This window comes from Phacochoerus africanus, chromosome 16 (assembly GCF_016906955.1).
Source record: "Phacochoerus africanus isolate WHEZ1 chromosome 16, ROS_Pafr_v1, whole genome shotgun sequence".
Lineage (NCBI taxonomy): Eukaryota > Metazoa > Chordata > Mammalia > Artiodactyla > Suidae > Phacochoerus > Phacochoerus africanus.
Window position 1 is genome coordinate 52,340,429 of NC_062559.1, and position 26,170 is coordinate 52,366,598.

General features: G+C 49.9%; 2 protein-coding genes across 16 annotated transcripts in view; one reads left to right on the forward strand and one right to left on the reverse strand.

Annotated features, from left to right (window-relative positions):
* The window catches only part of LOC125117727 (uncharacterized), a 52,255-nt gene extending 40,270 nt beyond the window's left edge, over positions 1 to 11,985 (reverse strand). For 3 of the 15 annotated variants that reach the window (XR_007132703.1, XM_047763787.1, XM_047763789.1), the window contains exon 1: positions 4,442 to 4,654. Coding sequence is in view for 2 of the 15 variants with exons in the window: in XM_047763787.1 (XP_047619743.1) it covers positions 4,442 to 4,524 (83 nt within the window). In the remaining 13 variants the exon portion in view is untranslated. Of the gene's footprint in view, positions 1 to 4,441; positions 4,655 to 4,942; positions 5,028 to 5,142; positions 5,230 to 9,634; positions 9,777 to 10,074; positions 10,256 to 11,698 lie in introns of those variants that run through there. The other 12 variants (XR_007132714.1, XR_007132708.1, XR_007132711.1 and 9 more) reach the window with 9 other exon arrangements.
* GLI3 (GLI family zinc finger 3) overlaps positions 10,473 to 26,170 on the forward strand; it is a 302,221-nt gene continuing 286,523 nt past the window's right edge. Inside the window, 2 exon segments of the mRNA XM_047763791.1 lie at positions 10,473 to 10,621; positions 25,338 to 25,502. Coding sequence (XP_047619747.1) covers positions 25,379 to 25,502 — 124 coding nt within the window. The 5' untranslated portion in view covers positions 10,473 to 10,621; positions 25,338 to 25,378.

A 26,170-nucleotide genomic window follows, 5' to 3' on the forward strand; every position in this document is an offset into this window, starting at 1 on the left:
GCCTACCCCCTCCGCCCCGGGCAGGAGTGGACGCATGGATCCCAGGCGAGCAGGTTTGGGGCGATCTACCCGTCACGTCTGCGAATGAGCACCCGGCGAACTGCACTAGGTGGAAGCAGGTGAGGGAGGAACAAAGGGTGCCGGAAGGGGACCCAGCTTCAGCGATGTGGCCTTCAGGGGCTTCCTCCAGTAGGACTCTGCCCAACCTCATTTTACCCAAACCGGAGTGGAGAGTGGTGAGTGGTTCTCTCAGTCTCCGAGATCTTTTTGCCGACACAAGCTCAAGCTGAGTAACAGCCAGCTTCATTTCCTTATGGCGCTCCATCTCTCCACCTACCGTCTGTCTATTATCTTTCTATCCACCTATCCATCCATCTATCTATCAACTATTTCTGTCTATCTGTTGGTAATCCCTATCATCTATCTGCCTACATATCATCTACCTGTCTACCTGTTATCTCTCTCTATATCTATCATGTCTATCTAGCTATCATCTCTACATCCATTTATTTATCTACCTACCTACATATCACCTATTTGCCTACATATCATCTATTTACCTACTATCTATCTGTCTGTCCATCTATCTGTCCTCTATCTACCTTACTCATTTAAGATACGTTTATTAAGATCCTATCCTGGACTTACTCTAAGTATCTTTAAAATACAGGGGCAAGAAATTAAGTTGAGTGTCTATGTGCCAGACAGGGAATACATACAATGGTATTGAATTTGCTAACTCATTTCATAAAGTAAGTCTGAGGATTCCATTTCACCTCTAGGAAACTGCAGCTCAGAAAGGCTGAGCAGTTTGTCCAAAAACACATCGCCAAGAAGGGACAGAACTAACATTGACTGTGATTCTTTGAGCCTAGGCTCTTGCCAACACCAAGCTGAACTTTAAATGGAAGAGAGCTGCTTTATTGACTTGATAGTATCCAAATCCTTCCCTTCCATTACTTCTGTAACTGGGATCTTGAGGAGGCGAGGTAAGAGGGGGAAAGCCCGAGCCACCACACATCAGTAGACCCTTGTGTGAAGACTCTTGGAAAGCACGTTGGAGCTGAGGGTTAAGATTCTGGGGCATGAATCATTTCCCTTGGGAAACATTGGTATCTGTGCCCACTGCTGCTCCAGAGCATGGTAGAATAGACAGTACTAAAAAGAGTTAGTTTCGCAAAACCCTACAACCTGTCCTTAACAGAAGCTTTATTATGAGAGGTGCTTTGTCCAAGCCGAACCCCCTCTCTTTGGGTTTCAGAAACATGCAGGAATTTAGTGACTGCCCAGGTCTCTCTTCTTTGGGCAAACCTGCATGAATTCTTCATGGCCTGGTTCCTTCCTTGGGAGACTTTAACCTTGATGGCCATCTCCCAGCACCCTTCCAATCAACACGGTGATTATTTAACATTTTTAAAAAGAAAAGTGTTTCATTCTGGCTTTCTGATGCAACCTTCTGCTAAGACCAGAATCTGGATAATTCAGGCTAACTAACCACCTTTGGTCTTAATTGCCTGGCCCATATAAAGATAATTTACTCAATTCTCCACTTCACTTTGCATGTGTAGATGAAATCTGACTGCAGAAGAGCAGGCACCGTTAATTCAAGTTAACAAGCAACTACGACTGTGGTGCACTGGTATTTCAGGCTCAACCTTGATCTTGCTTCACAGCCTTCATACAAATGTGCTTGTTGGCATGCCTTTCTTTGAAATGCACTCCACAGATAGATACCACATGTGACCTTGTATATTTCTGCCCTAAAACATATCTAATGTTGGTGGAGCTTAAGGAGTGAGTAGAATGAATATTTTTTATTCTGTACGTCAAATGGTAAATAAATGGAGCACATGTTTCTTTCTGTGGTATCCTGGGAACCGAAACAACATGTAGAATCAGTGTTTTCAAATGTGATGTGAAGCTTGAAGGAAAGAAAAATAAATGCAGCATGTGGCTCTTAATTCACGCAGGAGTAAAATTATGAGCTAAGCATAGATGGACACTTAGCCATAACAACATGCCTTCAGAAGCAGGATCTTGGAACTCCTCGTGACATTAACCTAAGGCTGTAGGATTAATTTCCGGGATCAAGTGGAATGTAAGCCAAGCCAACACTGACCTTCTGTCCTGGAATCTGGCAAGCTCTGCCTACCCACCAGCCTCCAGCGATGCTACTTCCTCCGCCCCACCCCCCTGCCTGGACCACACTGCCAGCCTCTGCACGGCTTGCGTTCTTCCATCTCGGCCTCAGTCACCTCCCCAGAGCGCTCCCCCGCCCCCATGACCACTCCATTTACAACAGGTCCTCCACCCTGACATCTGTCACATGCTGCCCTGTCCTTGTCCTTCATGCTGCCCTTCCCTTCTAGACTCTAAGCTCTGTGAGGACAAGGAATTGTGACCGCCATCTGCCCAGTGGCTTGTGCAGCCTATCACACATCACATGCTCAATGCACGTTTGTTGAATGAGTAAATGATTGAATGGAGGATCAATCAGAGTCCCTGACCTGGAAACAGCCCAAACTAGGAAGGAGCCGTCACCTCTTTCTCTCTCTCTGGCATCCCCCGGGGCATGTGGAAGTTCCCAGGCCAGGACCGAACCCGCACCACAACAGCAATCCCAGCACTGAAGCGACAATGCCACATCCTTCACCTGCTGCATCGCAAGAGAACTCCCTACATTTTTTTGCTCTCCTCGTCTCTTCCCTGAGCCTTGCCTGCACACGGTCATGCCGCAGGCCAGGCCCGGTGATGGGTTTGTATAAAGACAAACCTGGAGTAGCCAAGGCTCAGGAGCTTTGGATCGTGTGAGTTTTGGATGAGGTACTGGTGGATGTTTTCTAAATGATCACGCACATGCGAGAGTAGTACGTTATCTGGAATTGGCAGGTTGTTTCTTTGGGGGGGAAATTTTTCCTGCAAAAATTCTTTATGAGTCATAGACTCTTGAAATAGTTTTGTGACATTGTATGTTTTAGTAAAAAAACAAAGCAAAACAAAAAAACTCTGCCAAACAAGTCACACTTTCCTAGGTGAGGTAGAACACCTTTAAACACCCACCTCCCCAGTGTCCTCCTTACTGAGTGTGAAAAAGCTGCGACTGGTAACATGGGGCTCTATGGGCATAAAAAGAGGAGCAAGAGGGAGTTCCCGTCGTGGCGCAGTGGTTAACGAACCTGACTAGGAACCATGAGGTTGCGGGTTCGGTCCCTGCGCTTGCTCAGTGGGTTAAGGATCCAGCGTTGCTGTGAGCTGTGGTGTAGGTTGCAGACGCGGCTCGGATTCCGAGTTGCTGTGGCTCTGGCGTAGGCCGGTGGCTACAGCTCCGATTTGACCCCTAGCCTGGGAACCTCCATATGCCACAGGAGTGGCCCAAGAAATGGCAAAAAGACAAAAAAAAAAAAAGAGGATCAAGAGGAAATTTGCTTTTCTTGGCATCTCTGAATGCAGACCAAAGGCCCATCCCTGTATCATGCAGCTACCATCTCCGTTCCTTCGCACGGAAACCCTAGGCGATGGCTACCATTATCTCCAATTTACACAGGGGCAAACTGAGCGAGTTGACCTGGTAAAGTTATAAAGGGAATAATGGTGGAGAAATGAGTTAAATCCAGGTCTGTCCTATCTTGTATGCTTCTGACTAATAGGAAAGCCTCAAAGAAGTGAGACTATTCGTCATTGTCATAAAAAGCCGAACCATATGTTCCACGTTATGGACAGACAGAGAAAGAGGTGGAGACAGAGATAAAGAAACGGATGGAGAGAAAGAGAGGGAGTGAGACAGGAAAGAGAAGCCTCTCTTCCGCCTTCTGTGTATAACCCGTGCTCCCCATGCAGCCTCTGGAAGGGCCATGAAAGGGCTCTACAATAACCAAGGTGGAACGGTAACCACCAGCTGAGCCCTCAGGGGTCGGGACCATGGGGCACAGCGCTCCCACATCCTTCTGGTCCCCTGCGAGGCTCTCTGAGGCCCCACCTTCTCTCTGGGTCCTCGACATTCTCCCCCGGCCACCACAGGCTCTGCTCTCACCAGTTCCGCTGCTCCTGGATGGCCTTGCTGCTGCCTTTTGGGGGATGAGACCCCATTGTTTTTCCCAACACCAGTCCTGTTAACCCGCCACCCTGATCCACAGAGCTCCTCCTCCCAGCCCCACAGTTGGTGACCCCGGTGGGAAAGGGCTGGGTACGAGGGTTCCCAGCACAGCCCTGCGTCGCATCTCCTCTTGAAATCGCCCGATGCTTCATGACGTTTCCCAGGTGTGTGGCCTCAGTTCTCTCCGCTTCTTACTTTGCAAATACAGGAAGTTTTACTCATTCGCATCCTCATAGGAACGCCTCATATGTGTTTGGGAAAAAATACACAATGAGTTGCCTGGTGTGTGTGTGGGCGGCAGGGTGGGGGTGGGGGTCAGGGAGTAAGACTCAAAAGAGAAGATGATACCGTGGGCTCATGAAGGCGTTCCCCCCGTCGTGCCTCAGTGGGTCAAGGACCCAACGATGTCTCTGTGAAGATGCGGGTTCCATCCCTGGCCTCGATGGATCAGGGGGTTAAGGATCCAGCAATGCTGCGGTAAGCTGGGGAAGGTCGCATATGCTGCGGGGACTTGGTGTTGCCGTGGCTGTGGTGTAGACTGGCAGCTGCATATCCTCTTGGACTCCTAGCCTGGGAACGTCCATGTGCCATCATGGTGCGGCCCTAAAAAGCAAAAGAAAAAAAAAAGAAAAAAAAAAGCAGACGGCTCTAACAGAAGTGGAATAATTGGGGGAATCGGTGGGGCTGGACACCCAACAAGAGAAAAGAAGATAATGCAGTGGGGGCACTGCCAGAGATGAGTGAAGGACAGAAAGTTTAGTGGAAAGTGTTGGAAGGATTTGCTGTGATGCGTGTGACGTCATCGCCCCTCTTTACAGCCTGCGTAGGACAAGACTCCGTCAAACCTACCATTTGTGTTCATGGATTATTTGCAGCAAAACCAGCAAACTCGAAATGTTTTCAGGAGCGCGGCGGATTAGGTAAAGGCATGTAGCTGCAAGTGTAAGGCGATGGGTGAGAAGTGGGGGCCGTGGCACAAGGAAGGGTCCAGGGTGGGATGTATTCACGCGAGTTCAATGATACGCTATTTAATTACAGCAGCTTCTTACCTTTGCTTCACGGAAACTCAAGGAAGTGTTGAGCCTTGTCTGCCGCCGGGTGGATGTGAGCCGATGACCAAGGCAGTGGAGCCGACCCTGGGCAAAGAGAGTTGGAAAAGCAAGTGAAACCAGCCTGTCACGGGAATGAGCCACCAGGAAAGGAAGGCGAGACCTCAAGAAACAGATGCCGGTCGCTAAAGGGCTTCGTTTGAAACGCAGAGAGAAACATTTGATGTTTGAAAGAGAGCGATGGAGAAAATCACCCTTGAGCTCCCCCAGTCATCAGTAAACTCTCCCACGCTTCCCCCTATGCGGGGTCGGGGGTGCCCCTGGAGCCGGGAAGGTCTGAGCAGGTGGCAGGGCCGTGTCAGGCAGCAGCCGTGGGGGGCTCTGATCGGTGCCCAAATCCACAGGGAGGGCTTGAGGTCTTCCCAACTTGTGCGGTTGGCTGAGGTCCAAGCCAATTACAGCTACATCTCCAAGGTGAAGAGGGACACAGCCCACATCTGGGTTCCATTTATAATCCCAACGTTGCAGGGAGATGGAAGAATAAGTTATGCGGGTGCTGAGTGTGAGACCCTTAGGAGGGCGCCTGTGGGATGCACTTAACAGCATTCTCCCTCTTGGCAACTGGCCAGTCAGTGTGGGGAAGCTCCGGCCGGCCACTCTGCACCAGCCCAGGGAGGGTTCTCTTCCCTGGGGTGCTTCTGAGACATCCGTGTGGCTCGGGGTCTGCCCAAGTCCCCAAGTGCTTTCCTTACACGTCCCCCAGGACATCCCCACTGGTGGGTGCACTGCATGCAGAAGCATGACCTCCAGGAAATGACAGAAGACGGCAGGAATCCTAAAGGGATCTAGGGTTGCCCCCTGGACATCAGGCAGTCCGTTTCGGAATTGGTTGCCATGGCCCTGGGGGTAAACCCCAAAGAGAGCATTTTAGAAGACTAGGAGTCAGAGGAAGGAGGGGAGAAAATGACCATTGGGTGATACCAGGGTCTGGAATTCCGCCCATTGCCCCGGCTCCCTGGCACCCCTCCAGGGGCCACGTACCCCCTCCCCGTGTACTCACGTCCACAGATCAGTCAGGGCTCCCTGGCTGAGAGGGAGGTTTGCCGTTTCCCTCTGCTCCCACTCAAAGATGGGTCACAGGTGGATGCAGAAAACCTCACTGTCTTTGGACTGCAGGTCTCAAGTGAGGCCCATACAGACTTTCCATTCCGACCATTTTTCAAAGAGGTGAGAATCCTTAACTGACCCCGGCACACTCCCGAAAGACAGAGACACACACGGATGTTTAAGGTCCTAGTTTCAGCATTAAGCTGAATTGTCTATTGAATCCACAAACATTTGGAAATGTTGGGTGGGCTGGTTATGCTGTCTGCAAGGAGTCTATCTGCATACAAGACGGAGACGCCTTCTGGGAAATAATTCACCCTAAGTGTAGGGAGTATGAGGCAGGTAGTCTTGGCTCTATAGTAAGCCGTAACTAAAGGGAGGAAGGCTGGTCGCATAGTTGGTTGGTTGGATGGATGGATGGGTGTGTGGGTACACAGGGGGCTAAGAATGTGATGCATTGTGAGCATCTATTATCTGGAGTTTGGAGATGAAAAAGTTATTTTTGTGCTCTTTTGAGGAAAGAAAACCAGTAGGACATTCATACATGAGGACAAAATATTAGGAAACGTGTGAACAAGCATAACTTCGAAGAGTAAGAAAATCCTTCTCCCCATACAGAGATGGGATATACTGACTTTAGAGCACTGAGGATGCCCCAGAACCGTCCACAACACAGTGGGCTGAGGACATGAAGCAGCCAAGCAAAAGTGACCGTCCTGCATGTACCGGAGGGGAGTCACAGGGAAGGGGACAGTCTTGCATGAACGGGAAGGGAGGAAGCACAGGATGGCTCTCATGCTTGTGCTGTTTACGCAGTAGGCGACCATCCCTCTTGCCAGGTCAAGAGGGATATGGCCTCCCCTGGCCAAGGAGATTATTTTCTGGGAAGGCAATCAGTAAGACTGATTATGTAAAAAGAGCTGCCTCTGGCCACCTTCTCTGGTGGCCCCCCACATGTGCATGAACTTGGAATAAAGCCTAGCGGAAAGATGGAACCGGAACTCAGCTGACACTGAGCCCCTGCACCCTGCCCTGCCTGAAGCCTCCTTAGGTGCATGTCTGGACTTTTCCATCAACAAAGCACCCTTCCCTCTTTACATTTAACTCAAGCCAGTTTGAGTTGCAATTTTGTCCGTGCAGCTGGGAGCTTATCAGGACACACGAGCTGTACCCTCGGGATTTCCCAATAATGAACTGGGGGCTACTGACAAGGAAGGTGGAAGAGCTGCAACAGTGAGCGACGGCATGGACAGGAATGATGTATAAGGAAGGACACAGGGCAGGGCCGAAAAATACGGAGGAGCGTCCGAGCTTAAGCCTCCGCCTTCGACCTCTCCATTGCAGGTCCTTCATTCTCTATGGCTTTCGGTGTTGTGACGCGTTGAATTGTGCCCCCCCAGAACGATGTTGCGGTTCCAACTCTTGGATGCTCAGAATGTGATCTGATCTGGAAACAGGGTGTTTGCAGATGTCCTTAGTTAAGGTGAGGTCATACTGGAGTAGGGTAGGCTTCTAATCCAGTATGACTGGTGCCCCTAGGAAGGGGACAGAGAGACAAAGGGAGGTGCCATATGACTACAGGGTGAAGCAGTGGCAAGCCAGGACATGCCAGGGTTTGACAGACACCTGTGCAAGGCAGGAAGCAGCAAAGAAGGATCATCCCCCAGAGATTTCAGAGGGTTCAAGGCCCTGCTGAGACCTTGACTTTGGACTTCTAACCTCTAGAACGCTGAGACAATAGATAGGTGTTGTTTTAAGCTACCCAGTTTGTGGTACTTTGTTAGGACAGCCATGGGAAACTCCTATGAATATCTTCAAGTCCCCAACTTCATCCAATTTGTTGCCAAAAGACAAACGAACAAAAACTGTCTTATAAACTTGATCATTTTGAGGACTCACTACATTAAAATTTCCTAGGACATGTGCATTTGAAAAGAAAAGTGATGAAACATGGCAATAAATGAATCTCGAATGGTGGAATTTTAGACGCAGAGGCGGGGCCCCTCAGAGCCCTATAAATCAGTAAGTGCTTGTGTATCATTATCAGGAGATTAATTGAGTTTCAAGGTGCCTTGGGGATTCTTAGAGCTATCTCTGGAGCCATTGAAGAAAAGGGGGTGAGTGACAGGGGAGAGGCCAGGGGGCTGGGCTCTGAGATCCAACCCAACTGCGAGCAGAGCAGCTCTTATACTTCGGGATTCCATTAAAGGTTTCCTTTGGGAAAAGTTTGTGTGGTAAAATAGATTGAAAGTCCCTGCATTCTGGCCTTATTTAACTCACATGAAGGCAAACCATGTTTTTTTTACTTCCTGTACCATTTCAGCAAAACGTGCCCACTCAACATGAATGTTTATTCCTGAAGCAGAAAACTGTTAACTTCTGCCAAGAATTGTAGGTGAGGACACAGGGACAAGCAAGAGACACCAGCTTTGTTTCTCCTCTTTTGTTTTTAGCTCTTCTAGGGGAAAAGATTAGCTGCTGCTTCTTTGTTCTTGTCTTTTTAAAACGGAGAATCAAGATTTTCATGATCCAAAATGTGCGAGAGGACTGTTTTAAGTAAAAGTCAAAATATCTAGTTTACTCAGGGTGTTGATTTATTGGCTGTCTTTCTCTTTTGGTTTTTTTTTTTTGCCATTGGGCGAACAGAGGAGGCTCTCAGGATGTGTCATTTGCATTCTTGTGATGGAAGCAGACGCAGTACGTGAATACAAAAAAAAAATACTGTGACTGGTGCTGAAGGAGTATATATGGCAAAGGGTGTAATAATAATTCCTGGGCATTTCTGTCCCTTTATACGTTCACATGCATTATCTCAACGCAAACCCTTACAAATCCTGGGAGGTATGTGGCCTGGTTTTCCTATCGCCATTCCACAGATGGGCCCAGAGTTTGTGGATATTCAGCAAATCCTGCTGGGCTTGAGGCCAGTTAGGGAGGAGAAGCTGGGACCACCACCCAGGTCTCCTGAGACCCCTGCTCCGTAGGATGAGTAAGTGGTGGGCTTCCCCCCACACACACCCCCGCGCCCGCCCCCAGCATGGTGAGATAAAGAAATCATAAAATACATGCTTGAAAAGGACCTTCAGCCCTACTTTATCTGCACTGCGTCGACCATAAAAGCTTAAGTCAGGGTCTGCTTTTGTGGAGTCTTTGAGATAAGCAACAAGTCCCAGGAAACAAATACTGAATACCACCATTAATTCGCTGAAAAAAGAATTCTCCAGTGGAGCATGTGAATCTCAAAATGCTCTTCCGATCATAAGAGCTAATCACTCATCCACCCACACTCTTCCTTCAGTCAAGACGCTCCAGCGAGTCAACACAAGTGCACCCTGAGCTCCGCGGCGCTGCTGGCGGCGGGTGGGTGGGTGGGATCTCAGCTTACCCTGGGAAGGATGGATTTGGGAGCGCCACCGGGGTTCGCTTTCTTTTTCTTCTTTTGTTCCCCCCCGTGGGAACTCCTCTTTGGGGTTACAGATTCAGGTGGTGTTCACTGCAAAACGAAGAGACGCCTGCAGGCTGGCCAGCTGAGGAAAGAGGGAACATAATTTCACTCGTACAGGCCGCTGAAAATAAATCAGGCACAGAGACACTCTGCAGCTCTGGGAAGAGCACCGCGTTTTAGTCCACGCTCCAAGCCCCGGGGCTTTGTTTTTGTGTCCTTTATAGGGTGGCTCACGGGGACAGCAGGCTGGGCAACGGGAGTTCCCACTTCCCAGATCTGGCCCCAAGGGCAGACGAGTCCGGTGGCGAGGAAAACCCTGAACTTTGCAAAAGCATCTCCGGCCAAAGCGGGAGTTTCAGGGTTGGCCCCGGGAAACGTACCAGGAGCGGGCGAGCCAAGGGGGGGGCGGGGGTTGTGATCCGAGAGGCCCTGAAAGAAGAAAGCGGAGCCCAAACTGGGCGCGGGAGCAAGGGGAGCAGAGAGGCGGGTGGGAGGCGAGGGGAGCCGGCAGACGCAGCCCGGGCGCTCGGGGCGCCCGGGAGGGGGGGGCAGCGGGGCGGCCCCGCGAGCGCGGGCGGGGAGGGCGGCGGTGACATCACGCCCGGGCCCCCTTCCCCTCGCCGGGTGGGTGGGGCCTCGGCGCGCCGAGCGGGCGCGGGGTCAAGGAGGGGGAAGAGGAGGAGCAGGCTTGAATGTGTCTGCGTGAGGACCGGGGAGGGGCGGAGGGGGCGGAGGGCGGGGAGGGAGCGCGCGCGCGTGGCTCCGGGCGCCCGGGCTCCCCCCCACCCCGCCAGCCCCCCGACCCCGGCCCGCGCCGCCTCCTTGCCGCCGCCCGCGTCGCCGCTGGGACCCGCTGCGGGCGCGGGGACCCGGCGGGCGGGGAAGCGCGGGCCCCCGGCGAGGCCTGGAAGGAGCGAGAAAGCAAAAGTAAGGCGAGCTTCACTCCTCCAAGTTTTCCCAACTTCGCCCCCTGCGGCGGCGGGCGTCCTAGGCTCGGCGCGTCCCCACCGCTCCGACGAGGGGCCGAAAGAAAAGCGACGGGGCGGGGGCGGGGGCGGGGGCAGAGGGAGCGCGAGCCGAGAGTCCGGCAACATCTGTTAAAACTTGGGGGAGGAGGAGCGCGGGGTGGAGGAGGAGGAAGAGGAGGGAAGGAGGGAGCGCGAGGGAGGGAAGCGCGGAGCCGAGGGACAACTTTTCCACCCGTGAGTAGCGCCGGCTGCGCGGGTCCGGGCGGGGGGCGCTTCCCAGCCCGCGCGGGCTTGCAGGCCGGGATGGGACCTTCTTCCAGAAAGTCGATTGGACGCCAGGAGGGGAGCACGGCGGGGGCTTTCTTTCTTTCTCTTTCCCCTCCCTCCCGCGGGTGAACCAAATCAGAACTGTCACTCAGGGCCTGTGAGTCAGAAGGGATCGGATTACACGATCCCTGAAACCGATGCCGGAGCCGCACGAGCGGGCGGGAGCGGGCAGGGGCAGCGCCGCCACCGCCGCCGCCGCCGCCACCGGCGCGCTTGCACACTCGCCCTCGCGCACCCTCGCCGCCCCGACCCGCCCTCCCCGCGCGCCCCGCGGCCGCCCGCGCCGCACCATGCCTGCGGCTGGCGCCCCCCGCGCCCTGCCCGGCCGCCCGCTTTAGCCCGCGCCGCCCGCGGCCCCGCGGAAGCCCGGAGCCGCCCGCCCGCCCGCCTGCCCGCGCCCCGGACGCGGGTCTATGGGAAGTTCGGGGACTTGACAGCCGCCGCCGCCGCCGCAGGTACGTCCCGCCCGAAGTTCTTTGTTTCGCGGTGCCCCGCACCGGGCAGCCCGCTCCTGCGGCCGCGCCCGCACCGCCGGGTCCAGACCCGGTCCCCGTCGGAGGGAGCGGGAGGAAATGAAAATGGCTGTCAGAAGGCGCCCAGATTTCCAGAGCAGCCGGAGCGAGGCTTCCCTTCGCCCCCTCTTGCCTGATACTCCCCTTCCGAGCGTCGGACCCCGCGGCCCCCCCGGAGACGGGCTGCAGAGTTTCACCTCGGGGTGCTGGTGGTGGCGGTGATGGACGAAGTTCGCAGCAGCCCGACGACGGCGCCCCTCGCCCCCACTCCGCATCCCGAGGCTAAAAGGAACTCCGTGAGCCCCCGGGGCTCCGGCGCCCGCCTTCGCGCTGTTGCGTCCCCGTCGCCCCCCCCCTCCCCGCCCCGCGCCCGGGGCCGGGCGCAAAGGCGCGGGTGGGTCCACGCGGGGAGCGCCGCAGCGGGGGCTTCCTGCAGCCTGCGCTTCCCCTCCGAGGGTCGGGGGCGGGCCTGGGTCCTAAGAGAGGAAAAGTGAAAGTTGTCGCATCTGTGGATGATTTGAGATTCTTTCACTTCTTTTCCTCTCCAGGGACAGCATTAAAAATAAGAATAATAAAAAAAAAAAAAAGGAAGGAAGGAAAAAGCAAACAAAAGAAATAAAAGCGTTAGAAGCAGCAGGGAGGTGCGTCCCGTGGCGGGGGGTGTGTGTGGGGGTGCGGAACCGCGGCCCCTGCACTGATCCTTTAAGAGGCCGAATTTTCGCAGGGCACAGTTGGGCATGAATCACTCCGCAGGGGACAGTTACTTTCTGGAGTTGCAGAGGGCAAATGGGCGGGAGGAGGTGGAGAGGGAGTAAATATTTACCCCAGCCTTGGAGAGTTTGTGAAGCGACTTTTAAGCAGGTTGCAAGAGGCCCGAAGCGCCCCTGCACACCCAGGCCTTTTATCCTTCCCTGAACTTTGTGCTCACTCTCCGGTTGCACCTCCTTCGGGAGATGCCAGGCCGAGAGGGGCTGGACTCGGGCTTTTCTTGCTGACCTGATACAGAGAGAGGATTGAGGCGGCATCCTGGGTTCCTCCCCTGTGCCCAGGGTCTCCTCTCCCCGGTGTGCCGTCCCCGATGGAGTCTGGCCCTGGGTACAGAGCTCGTGGCCCTCTGCCAGTTTATATGTACATGTATTTATGTAAAACATTTTCTCCCAGCTCTTTGCCAGCTGTTCCACATTTTCCAGCTGCCATTTCGGTTTGAAATGATGGACTGTCGGCATCGCCAAGTAAAGGAGCCCTTTAGTCAGAGGTATGGAGGAGGATCCGGCGCTGTGCAGGCAGGAGCAGTACCATTAGCCAGGGCTGGTTCCAGAAAACACCTTCTGCTCCCCGCTTCCTTTCTTCCTTCTTCTCCCCGGTTTGTCTTTCCGGAGCTGGGAGGGAATTCATAATAATCAGCCCCCGCCCCAAAGTGATTTTGTGCAGAATGTGGATGCTTTTGAGATCCCTGAAATCTGTGTCTGGTGGAAATAAATTAACTTTTGAAAAGCGTTCCAGCTTGTGTGCGTTGGGCATGGCTGGTGGGGGGCCTCTACCGTGGCCAACAGAGTTGAGCTCATTTCAGTCTATTTAAGGCAGGAACTATTCATGGTCCCCACGCTGCACTTTTTGTGTTGTTTGATGTCTTAGCATATTATAGACGGAAATCTTCGAGAATTGGCCTAAACTATTAATTTTGAGTATTTATGTAATTGCTCTGTAATTTGAATAGGTGCCTTATTGATTGATTCCTGTAATTATTTCATTTAGGTTTTAAATTAAAAATTAATAATAGTCTGACAGTTTCTTAATTACATGTGTCAAGATTATTTTGAAGGAGGAAAATGCTATGTTTCAAAGGAGTGAAATAACCTCACAATCTCTTCATTTTTCTAAAGCAGAACAGTATTTCAGTGGAGGGGGTATATTAAGGCAGTGGTGATTGGCCTCCACCGTGTAAACTGTGAAGTATCTAAAGAATTTGTTTAGGTTAGGAAATATTGGTTTTAACAACCTGATCCACAAACACTTTGGCCAGTTGGACTATAGGCAGAGCTAAAACAAACATGAACTAACATTTAAATTAGTTGTAATAGCATACTTATAGAGAGAAGAGGTTTATTTTATACGAAAAGCTATTTAATTAGAAACTCCCTGCCTAAGGGGAGATCCTTTCAGGGTGTATAATTCTTGAAGTCAGCCTCGGGAAGCTTTGGTTTCAGATGCCTGAATGAGTCCAATGTGAGAGGGTCTAGTGAAATTTCACACGCGCAGAAGCACTATAAAAGGTATGGATGTGCTGGTGTGCATAGGCTCGTAGGTCCAACTCAGATACCTCCCAACTCCGGGTCCCTTTGGTGTGTTTGCATTCCTTGATTGGACCCTGACATAAACGCATTTTCCTGGTATGTCTCATTTGCCAAGGACTACACTCAGAAACGAGAAAATTCAGTCCTGATGAAAAATGGCTCTGGTGAATTATTTCATTACTTATTTAGTGTAAGAGTCATTAATTTATCAGTTTGATGCCCGAGCCTAAAAGTTGAACTTTCCTTTGTTTTCTGGCCAGTTTTCTTAATTACCTGCCTGCTCTAAGGGTTTCAGGCTTCCTGGGTGCTTAGCCACTTAGGGGTGCATCCTTCGACCTGAGGTCTCCTGCTCGCTGAGATCCCGCACCCCTTTTTGAGGATAGGGTTTTGGGACTTTATGAAAGGAGGCAATTTAATGGTCATTGTTCCAGGCACTCACTTGTAGGGAGACAGTAAGGCCCTAAGAAAAACCAGTCTTGAAGGAAAAGTGAATCAATGAGTCATGAAATCCTCCAGAAAACCTTAGTAATGGAATGTTAATGCTTTCAGACTATAGTAGATTATCTTAAAAGTCAGACTTTTCTTCTTTATGCAATTGTTGTAAATCCCCCGCTAAAGAATTCTTTGAAGGAGGTTTTAGTTTTGCTGGCGTCCATATTCCATAGTCGGTCTGATTTGTTTTGGAAGATTCAGGACATTTTCTGCCAACTTATATCACGAGAGTCAATTAAAATGCAGACATGACTGTAGTAGACATTGAAGGGGGTGTGTATGGGATTTGTTAGGCCAAAGATTCCCCTCTGATAATGACTCCAGGTTGTCTCCTAGAAGGCCGCTAGAAGATGCTGCCCTTCACTCAGTGCTGCTATTTTTCCAGATGAAAATTGATTTGTTCTAGTTTCAAAGCAAATAAAGGGAGACAGAATAAACAACAACAGGGGCGGAAGCAGGGGGCGGGGGGGGGGCAGTGCTGCAAAACTTTTTCAAGTACTTTCAGTGTATTTTTCATCTTTACTTTTATTTGATGGGCCTGTGAAATAGAGCTGTAGACTGGCGAAGACTTTAAATGAAATTTCACACTTTGATGATTTTTTTTAACTTTGATATATTGACAGCAAAAGGAGCTGCAAAGCTTTTTTATAACTTGAGCAGTAACGCCAAGCAGCAGTCAGACGTCTCTGTGCATTTGTGTTTAACTGCAGAAGAGAAACATGTCCATGGGCAGCAGAGGCTCTTATCAACCCCCTAATCCCAGATCCCAGCAAACCTTGAGGGCATGCCTCAGATCTTGCTGAAATCACTGTAGACTCTCACAGTTTGCAGATTAAATATGCTACGTGTTCCTGGCTCCATCAACAGTTTTATGAGCTCACTAAGCTTCCTGTTTTAAGATCCTTTTCTTAAGTTTTTAGGAGCTGTTAAAGGCAGTGCTGCCTGGCATGAGTGGGATTGGTTAATGTAGAGACACTTTAGGCACTGCGTTCTCTCTTTCCCAGTGGCCAAAATTACTATTTTTCCATCGAAGGGCTGGTTTGACCAAGGGGATGAGGGAAGGGAGCTGCTGGAAAGAAATTGGACCTTAAACGTGTTGGCAAGTGTATTTGATTGCAAACTTTACGCGGCGTCTCGATTGTTTTAAGGCACTTTTCCTTCGCCTCGCCCCTGAAAAGTAGTCTTTTTCCACTTGTAATTCTACATGCCCTGTATTTTAGTGCCACACTTCTTAGCTACTCATGACCACTGTCAGGTTGTGGGTTTTGTTGCTGTTTTTTAAATGTGAAAGTGTTTTTTATTCTCTCTGCGTGTGTGTATCTCAGCCCGGTGAAATGTCCCAGCAAATCTGTGGGTCTCTAAAGAAACTGAAAGAACAAGCCATTGTATAGTTAATAAGGTGGCCCCAGGACATTCTGGCCCCCCCTCCCGAAAGGCAATATTGTGGCCAGCTCCACATATGCTTCTGCCACGTCTGCAGTTGTCCCCTCCCCCTGTGGTGCTTTTGCATCTTGCAGAAGAGTCATAATTAAAGAAAGAAAATACTCACCTCATGGCGCAACAACATTTTGCATCATTCCCAAGAGGACGCTAGCCAATTTTGTGCTTAAAGGTTATTCAATGAATGAAATGGTGAAAGCCCATTTGTCAAAGTACTGCGTGGTTTCTGTTAGTTTTCAAGCCCCAAATTCATTGTCTGCCTGGGCCCCGCCATCAGTCATCAGTGTATTAGCGCTGCCTGCAGGCCACGCTGCCCCGCACTTCTTCACACCATTACGGCTTTGAAAGTGTGCTCTGTCGGCTTGTAGAATTACTGCTCTGATTTCCGCTTGGCTGGGCTTGAGGTAAGTCCCCTCCCTACCTTCTAGCTGACTGTAATCCTTGCTTTCTTTTCAAGCTCCTTTCCAGAGATGTAGGGGAGAACTTTCTTAAGGGCCCTGTTGGCATCACACTGTGGTTTTGTTGTGGCATGCACTGTACATAGAAATTGTACCTGCAGTAAATTGGATTGATTGCTGGCCTGAAACTGCTAGTGGGCTTTGCTTTGCTTTACTTTTTTGGGGGGTGGGGTGGGGGAGTGTTGATGATGATTCTGTGTGGTGGGGGGGGGGCAGATACAACAAAAAGCATTTGATTGTACCTTTGGGCAATTTTTATGCCACAAAAGGAAATTAAATCATGGGAGGTGAGTGTCACCTTATTTAAGTCTCTGTCTCTTGGAGTGTGACATCCTTTTTGTTTATTTTCAAGTGGAAATGTGCAGCTCGATCGACTCTGACTTGTGGGGTCGATTGTGTAGAACACCTCGCAATATGCCAGGGGGCTGTACGTTCCTAACCATGAATTGTTACACAAAGAGACTGAAAACTCACAATTCAGACGAAAGCTAACTCTCAAACTGCCGCCATGAAGGAATGAAGCAGTTAAACCTTACTCTCCATTTCATCTTGTGCGATTTTTTTTTAAAGAGAATTATTCAATCTCAAGAGGGTTTTGGCTGTGTGTCGGGGAGCCTCAGGCCACAGCTAGAGAATGATGCCTCGATGAACCAAGCAAGTATGGAAACGTGAATACTGGGTGGACCTGTTTGAACTGCGAGGTTCCAGTGAAACTCCAAACAGAGAGTTTCACTGGGATCGTGAGTACCTTGGTGCAGTCATTGCACTGGCAGTTTTATACATGATAGGTGGGCAGGGCACAAGAAAATAAGGCACCTGAAGACATCTGCAGCGTTTATAGGCTGAGGGGACCAGGGTGGGTAATTGTTCCTGGCTAAGCCCTGCTTAGTAATCCTTAAATTTTGAAAAATGTGCTTTTAAAACTGCAGCAAAGATTCACGAACCCCACGTTTAAAACTTGGGAGGATAAAGTTTGACGAACAGTACCAGACAGAAAAATAATGCCTTTGGGGTACCTCCAGCGGATGTTACCACCTGGCTGGTGTTCATCTCCTATTTGCGATGGTTGCGAAGTAAATTCCTGCTCACAGGACATGTGCTTTAGCCCCTTCAGCTCGATTGTCAAGGCACACCTGATTCTAGAAACCAGAAGTTAGAGAAGGCCTCGAAGAATAATTTTTAAAAGTAGTTTTTTATTTTTTTTTACTCTTCTGAAAATTTGTGAAAACTTTTGATTCCTGTAAATCTCAGGAAAGTGAGGCAAGAGATACCTCTGATCAGTCATGCTCTTTGGGTGATATATGTGGGTTTAAGGGAAATGCAGTTTTCATGAGCTTAGCTGATCTATCAACTGATAACTGACTTATAGATCTTTTTCTGTCTGAGGATTGTCTGTCTCCAGCAAACCCACAGAAAGAGGGGGTGCCCCCTCCTTCCATCATAGCACCTGCTATGCAGGGCACTTCCTGCAAAGCCAAACCAACGTACACAGGACTGGTGTGTTGGTAGTTTTTGCAAAACCGAGAACTGGTGGCGAGTAGTCAAGAGAGGCCTTACACACCTTTCAGACAGTTCCAGTGTTTCTCGTAAAGTACTACTGGCAACAGAGAAAGTAGCTGAGGATGTTTCCTTTTAAATGCAGGGCAGAAAAGTAAAACTGGCAGACAAAATGTCATTTGTGATTTTCACGCTAGTAGCAATGATGACTTCACGTCAAGCTTTTCAGTAGCCGAAGTTAAATATACGGGTTTCGTACAAGTTTCCACGTAGTTAATCTACTAAAACCAAACTCACTTAATCCATAGGCAGGCAATTATTTCCCCCTTAGAGTAATTCCATTCCCTTCCGGGTAATTCCATTTGGGGATGTCTGTCATGAATACTGCTTATCTGAGATTAGGAGCTTCAGAAACGGGGAAAGATTGAGAACAATGAGCAGCAGATTGGGGGACTGCTCTAGGCTACCAGAGACCATTATTGGCAGCGGGAACAGAAAGGAGCTTTCTTATTTGCAGTTAAGACTCTCGGCTTTCCTAATTATGGGGGTGGAGAGTCACATGTAAAGATACAGTAATTGCACATTTAAAAATACTGTAGTTAAAAATTCATGAAGATTTCATTAAGAACTTAGGAAGCTGAGCTTGCAGTAAGAAAGCCAATGCAGACAGGGGAGGGCGAGGAAGGAAGCTTCAGGAATCTTGGGAACTCTTGGTGTGTCACAGAGGTTATGCATATCTAATTGATTTTAAGTTCAGAAAGAGATTTCCAGCTCCAGGAGACATCAGCCACATTAAAAACCTGTAAGAGGTCTTCTCTAATGCATGCTTGTGTGAAATGCACTGAAGTGTTTTAAATTCCCTAGATTTTGCTCCTGGAAACTCAACACGATTTCTGAATTCCAGAATTGCTCAAAAGCTCCCATCAGCATAAGTTTGTGCTTCTTATTTTTTTTTTTTTTAAACTGTTCCTGGAGAAGGCATTTTCTTTAGGAGCTGCATTTTGATGCCATGGGAAGGTAAACAATTTAATAGGCATTTTACCTAAATGGTTGCATCTTGCAGGAGCCGCTAATCTGCTAGTGATTCAGGATGAGGGAAATGCCCCTTTTCAGTGCTGTGGGGGAGGCGTCTCAGAAATCCTCACACAAGCTGCTTCCTTCTGGAGCTTGGGCTCTTTAGCATATTAGGAAGATCATTCAGTTTATAAATATAGGGGCAGGTGGAAGCAAGTGTCCTTGCTCTGGAGGAAAAAGCCTTATTCCTCCTGAGCCAGCGCTCCCTGAGTCTGCAGAGAATCCTGTCTCCCTGAAGGCTTAATGGCCTCCTGGTCCGACCTCTGCACACCCCCCCCCCAAATGCCTCCTCTGCCCGGTCCCTGCTTGGCAGTCGCTGTTTGAACCCAGCAGACACTGATCAAGTTGCCATTAATCAGGCTTTCCCCTTAGTTGTTTTAAATCTTTAAATGCAATAAGAAAACAAAATCCTGAATTCAGGCAATTTAAAAGTAGACCAGCTGGATGAGGGAAATGAATGAAGGAGGCTGCCGGTTCACAAAGGATGCATTATCAGTTCATAACTCCTGTTTCATTTCACCTCGGATTCGAAAGTCGTTTTCTACCCTTCCCACATCATTTCTAACGTTGGTGTTAGCCGGGTGCGTCCGTTTCCACGTTTTAAGCCTTTAAGCCACGAGGGCATCCTGCCCCTCTTTGCCCGGGAGGGATCCCGCGGAGCCCTGCGAGGGGAAAGGCCCGTTTTCGCGCATGTTCCCAGAGTGGTGATTTCTCATGCCCTCTGCCCACCACCTGAAGCCTCGCGGCGAAGGTTGGACTTTGGCACGCCACGGAGGGCTCGCCTCCCCAAGAGGCAGGTCTGCTGGGCCCGTCACACCACCTCATCTCTCGAGGGCTGCTCAGGAAGAACCCACATGTGGAAGCAGGCTGAGAGATGGTGAAGCCGGTTGGAAAGGTGGTGGAGGGAGGCACCCAGCCCCGGGTGTCCGGAAGACGTCAAGCGTGCCCCAGGCCTTGCCTGCAGAGCTGCACCCTGGATGTGGCCAGGGAAAGTGGCATCTCCCCGGATTCAGCCGCTGAAGCAGCTGTGGGAATTCTAGCAGGGCCGCCACCGACCCCTGGCTGCTGGAAATGCTGCCCGGCCGGCTGTGCAGACTTTTACAGGGCCCGCCAGTCCTCCCGGGGAGCGGGCACCTGGGGTGACGCAGGGTCAGGGGGCTGCGGAGGCCCTGCGGGCTGCCGATCGTCCCGCCCCTGCCCTGCCCTGCCCTTGCCGGGGACGCTTCGGGAAGGCGGACCCGAGCGGGGCCGGCCGATTTCCAGGAGCTAACGCCGTGCGGCCGGGCGTTCGGGCCCCGGAGCTGCGGCCTGTCCTGCCCGCGCCGGGGAGGGAGCCGACCGCGGGGCGGGCGCGCCGGGGCCGCCGCTGGACCGACCGCGGGGAGGACGCGGGGACCTGGAGGGCAGGCGGCGCGGGCGCGGCCAGGTGCGAAGACTCGGACGCTGGAGCAGCCCCTGGGGACCGAAGGGGAGACTGGGGAAGCGCAGGCTGCGAGCGCTCCCAGGCAGCACTGACCAAAGCCTGCAGCTTACAATCTTTAAATGCAATAAGAAAATCCCTGAAAATGACAGCTCGTCTTTGCAAAGATGCAAGTTTCCGGGTTGGTTGGTTTCTTTCTTTTCTTTTCTTTTTCCTTTCTTTCTTTCTTTTTATTTTTTTTGGCAGCCTTTGGCAGGCGGAAGTTCCCTGGCCAGGGATCCTAGGGATCCAACCCCGGCCACAGCAGCGATCGGAGCCACAGCGGGGACAATGCCAGATCCTTAACCCACAAGGCCACCGGGGAACTCCTGTTTTTTTTGTTTTTGTTTTATTATTTAAATTGCAGATCCAAGTGGTGCCTCTAAAGAGGGGGCCACCTGAGGCTTTTTTTTTGGGGGGGGGGGTAAGTGCTGTTTCCAGAGGAAGTCCCTGCCAGAGTTCTCCAAATTGGTAATGTCTCAGCTTTTCTTGGGCTGCCTTTGGAGCGGGACAGGCACTGAAGCCTAGTCACCTGGTCAGTGGCTCCAGGACGAGAGGTCTTGTTTTGTAGGAGGTTCATGCAAGATCAGATTTATAATTTAGAAATGGAAGACCCACCTGTGGACAGGTGGCTGGTAAGAGAGGGATTGGGTTTAAAAGAGGATCTGGATTTAATTGTGCCCTGGGTTGAGGCCTCCGGGAAATTACACAAGGTTCAGGGACAGTTGAATGGGGAAAAAGCCATGACTATTTGCTTTCAGGAAGGAATTGTCATTCTTGAGTTTAACTCTGGAACTTCGAGGCTTAAGAGGCCTATTAGAGCAGTTTTTCTTGGTGGCAGGTTTTGTTTTTGTTGTTTTGTCGTTTTTCATGTACCCAAGCTGCTGGAACTCAAACATCAGCTACAAATAGCTTTTTCTTTTTCTTTTTTTTCATAAGCATGAAAAGCCAAGGGGCACGCCAGCAAAACTTGTATGTGATGTTGCAGTGGTGAAAAGGACGGGAGGAGAGCAGCCTGGCCTTATGAGAAAAGGACGGGGTCTAAAAGTCTCCTTTCATTCACATCTAAAACCAGTGGCCTGTTTTCCTCTGAGGACAATCTTTGAAGTGAAGCAGAACCGAAAAGTTTTCCTTGAGACTTAGGCTCTAAATAAATTATACCTTATGATTTAAGAAAGTCTGGGTTTGGAAAGCAGTGCTATGGACTATTGCCCCAGGTGTGTGCATTGCGCGAGTCTATCAGGAATGTTTACTGGTCACTTCTGGACCTCACGCTTTCCTGTCTCAACTCAGGCCTGAGCTTCCCAACTCGGCTTAATTTTTGTAAGAAAAAATTGCCACCACAGCTAGAAGCAGACACTCTTCTCTGCTCCCAAACTCTCCGTGCAGAGTTTTGATGAGGTGTGAGAGTCGAGAATGTTACAACTTTCTCCTTTGTAACGGACAGGGACAAAGTTGGGTTTTTATCAGTAAAATAAACTGATATAAATTATAGGGATATACAGGAAGCAGATGTCTGCCTTGGCAAGATGCCATTTTTATAGCCCTGTTCCAGGCATCAACCACACTTTTAAATAATTAGTTACTAACTAATGAGATCCAAAAATAAGTTGTCAAAATAGAAGAAGGGGGTGGACTTTCGAGTGACCAAAGGCCTCTTTTTAAAAATTCCATTTTAACCAGGGGGTGGGGAGGGTGGGGGGGTAGGAATTAGTATTCTCTAAGACCGTTAATTAGTGCGATTTCAATCAGTGCCCCGGGCTTTACCTCTTCTCACTGAGCCTCTCTGGTGATGAGTATTTGGAGGGGTTTATTGCTTTGTTAAAATGAAGTCATTTGCTTAAGGGAAAAACCAACAACTCCACAAAAACCAAGTTTGTCAAGGAGCTTTGGTGACTTGTCTCCTTGCAGCTAATAATTAGCTCCCTCTCCTAAGGAAGAGGCAGACTGACTTCCTACTAAGGGATCCTGTCCCTTCTTGGGTCTTCCCCCCCCCACCCCAGTCTACTAGCTTGTTTCTGCATCCAGTATTAGTGCACTCCATCCAGATTTGACCAAAAAAACTGTATGTGTGTTTTGAGGGAAGCGATTATCCTAAGTGCCTGTTTGTCCAAAATGGTCGAGACTGGAATGTTTTGATTAATTAAATATTCCCGTTAGAGTTTTTCAGTTTTTACAGAATGTGCCAGTTTTCAAAGAAACATTGGCTATAAAAGAAAAGATATGTAGCTCAATCAATAGCAGTTAAGATTCGAGCCGCTGGGGAATTGTCTGGGTCATGAGATCGTTGCTGGGTTGTTTCTTTACTCCGCAGAAGTTCTTGCAGGTATGAAGTGCTGGGGAGAGAGCCGTGGGCCTGACCTCATGGAGCTTGGGGGCCGGAGGGGAAGATGGCAGAGATTTGGGATGGAGCCGGTGTGTGCATCATGGTGATGGCAGTGGGATGGGCTCCTTGGAATTCAGTCCCGCGGGTGTAGTCCACTCATTAGTTAGCCCTCTGCAGAGTCTTCAGCGAGGACCTGCAGGACGGGCACATGGCAGCGAGCAAAAGTGTGTCGAGCCGTTGTCTGCAAGCTTCAGTGAGCCTGGTCATCACCGTGCTGGTTAAAATAAAGATTCGAAGGGCCGAGACATCAGGGACGGGAGCTGCAACGCGGGGTGTTTCACAAGCGCTGTAACAAGGCTGATTCAGGTGGCCCTTACACCACGTGGAGAACCAGGGCTTTAGGAGTTTGCGATTCACAGGTAGACACTGCTGTTCCTAAAGGAGAGAGCCAGCAAGGACCTCCTGCAGAGCCCAGGGAACTGTACTCAGATCTTGAAATAAGCTACAATGGAAAAGAATCTCAAAGAGAGTATCTATATATTCTCTCAGTTATCCAGCAAGGTATTTCAGGATACATATATATATCCTTTTAAATTCTTTTCTATGTATATAAAGAGAGGATATATATATATATATATATATATATATATATATATATATATCCTGAAGTACTTTGCTGGGTAACTGAAACTGATACAATATTGTGAATCGAATACATTTCAATAAAAAAATGAAGACGGGGGAAAAAAGAGACAGTGCAGTGGATCGATTGAATTGTTCCTGTAGGGTGTCTTAAAAATGATAATTAAGCAATTTGGGAGAAACATTCAAAAAATTAAAGAGTGGTTCTGAGATTGTTCGAGCTAGAAGAGAAGGGCGAGAATTTCTCCTTCCAGGAGGCTCTACGTGGATCGGATGGTCTGTGACCCCTGAAATCAAATGGATAGTCTTCCCTGGGTTTAGGGGTATTTTGGTGGGAGAGGACCCCTATGTTTTAATATATCCTTAAGGAGAACTGGACTCCGCTGCCTCCAAGGTTAAGTCCTCCTGTGTCCCCCGTCATGTGACAGATGAGAAAGCTAAGGCCACTGGACAATTCCAGGGGGTGCCCGTCAGGCCCTGCCCTCGGACTTGGGAAAGGGAGTGCAGCAGCCCTTTCACTGGCGTGCGAATTGGGTGTGGATCTTATAATTGATACATAATTTTAACTTATGGCATCTTTTTTTAACTCTAGAAAAGCTGTTCTTGGCTAACTTGGGTGTGTTGCAATGACTGTCACTGGATAATCAAGGAAAAGTAGTAGAAGTTATAGAAAGAGCTGGTGCCACAGGGCCCTTCAGCCTCTGGGGCCTTGAGCTTTTCCAGTTCCTTTTTCCAGATTTCTGGTACGGTAAAGAAAGAATTTGCTGGAGTTTCCGTTGTGGCTCAGTGATAACAAATCCGACTGGTATTGGAGGTTTAATCCCTGGCTTCCCTCAGTGGGTTAAAGATCTGGTGTTGCCATGAGCTGTGGGCGTAAGTTTGGATCCCACGTTGTTGTGGCTGTGGTGTAGACCAACACCTGCAGCTCTGATTCAACTTGACCCCTGGCCTGGGAACTTCCATGTGCCACAGGTGCGGTCCTAAAAACAGCAAAAAAAAAAAAAAAAAAAAAAGCAAGCAAGCAAGAAATTTGTAGTTCCCTTGCAAAGTTGAGTTAAAGATAACTGAAAATCTTCCATCTGGTACTTGAACTCTTTTAGTCCGTGAAGCAATTTCATTTCATTTCGTTGTTCTGATGGAACACGGCAGCATCTGCTAACTGCAGAAAGCCAGGCAGATGACTGACTAGGCTGAAGAAGTACCCACTGGGCGGGACAATCTGAATAGTTTGAGGAAGACCCGGTAGATGGGACTCGTCCTCTTTTCTCGTATTCTTGGTAGGCATAGACTATTGCCTGAAAAAAGAAAGAAAGAAAGAAAGAAAGAAAGAAAGAAAGAAAGAAAGAAAAGAACATGACCCAGAGTGAAAACTGGTGAATGATGAGTTAGGGTGATTATTCCCTGAATGAAGCTTGTGAACGAATGATTGCCTTGACTTAACTGAGTTTTCATGGTTCTTAAGTGGTTCCAGCCTTTGCTCTTGGTGATCTTTTGCCATTTCCTGTGAGATCGAGAATGTGTGGTTCTATCGTCTTTGTTTGAAAAATGAACTTGAATGGAAATAGTCTCCTGTGCTAAAAGCCAGTCATTTACCTGAATGAATGAGGTTTCCCAGGCGTCTGGCCATTCACCTGTCCGGGCGAGGAAAGAGACCCTCCCCGCCCGAATGCTCGATTGAAGTTCTCTGATTCACAACTCTGACTGGGGCTTGGGTTGGAGACATCATTGGTCCCTCTTTAGAACATCTGATTCGAACCAAAAACCTTCCCTGGCTTGGAAGCTTATCCTATTGCCCCCTTGGGCTGAAGTCGGCCACCTGAAAGAACATTCCTCGATGTGGCTTGAGAGCACTGTGACACTCGGGTTTGCGCACCGTGAGCACAGCTGAGAAGGGAGATGTTTAGATCGTTGGATACCAAGTGCCCAGCAGGAATGTGGGAGAAGTCCCACATAACTTGGTCCTCTTTCTGCATGTGGAGACACTAGAACTTGGAGGCTTTTTTGCAAGGCGATCTGTGGGGAAGAGGCGTCCGGAGTTTGCATTGACTGATGCCCTAGGCACCTCCTCGGGTGGGGGGAAGCGGGGGGCATTGCAAAGGGATCCCCTTTCCTCCCGCTCTCATTTGAACTTGACGGCACTGCTGTCTCGCGCAGGCGCTCCTGATCGCGCAGAGCTGAAGGAATGAGAAGGAGTCATGGAAGCCCAGTCCCACAGCTCCACGACCACTGAGAAGAAGAAAGTGGAGAATTCCATAGTGAAATGCTCCACCCGAGCAGATGTCAGCGAGAAAGCCGTGGCCTCCAGCACCACTTCCAATGGTGAGTGGCCGTGGCGATTGCCAGCAGCCAAGCCCACACCGGGGTTCTGGGCTCTGCCTTCCCGGGGAACTGAGCATGAGCACCCGGACCCCTGTCTGTTCTCTGAGAGGCCAAGGAAAGCAGAGAGCGGGGGGGAGGGGAGGGGAGGGGAGGGGGAGGGGAGGGAGGGGTTGGGCTGGGCAGGCTTTAGTCATCACCACGTTGGCAGCGAAACGACACGCTTTCTTCCAGATTTCCTCATTTGAGATGTAAATGTGATAGGTTATTTATTATAGGAAGTTCCTGTTTTGGCATTTGGGAGATCATCTTGATTAGTCTGGCCGGAGTTCAGAATACTTGGCATCTCACGTGGAAGAGTCTCCCCTAGTCAGAAGAATTAGTTGTAGGTTATGATGAAAGCCACCGGAGGGACAGGGTCCCCTCCCGACCCCGACCCTGACCCTAAGGAGTCCACTCTGAAGGACTTTTAAAGTTGCTGATGGTGGAGCCTCAGCTGGTTTCGGAGATGCAGGATTTGCTGTCGGCGTGTACAGACTTAACGTGCTTAATGGGCGTTCAGAGATGACAGAGAGCCACTGTTTCTATATGCTGTATGTTTTAATATTTTAAGCAAAGTGTCGAGAGGCATTTCAATTCAAGCATGGAGCATTGAAAATACATTCCAGAGC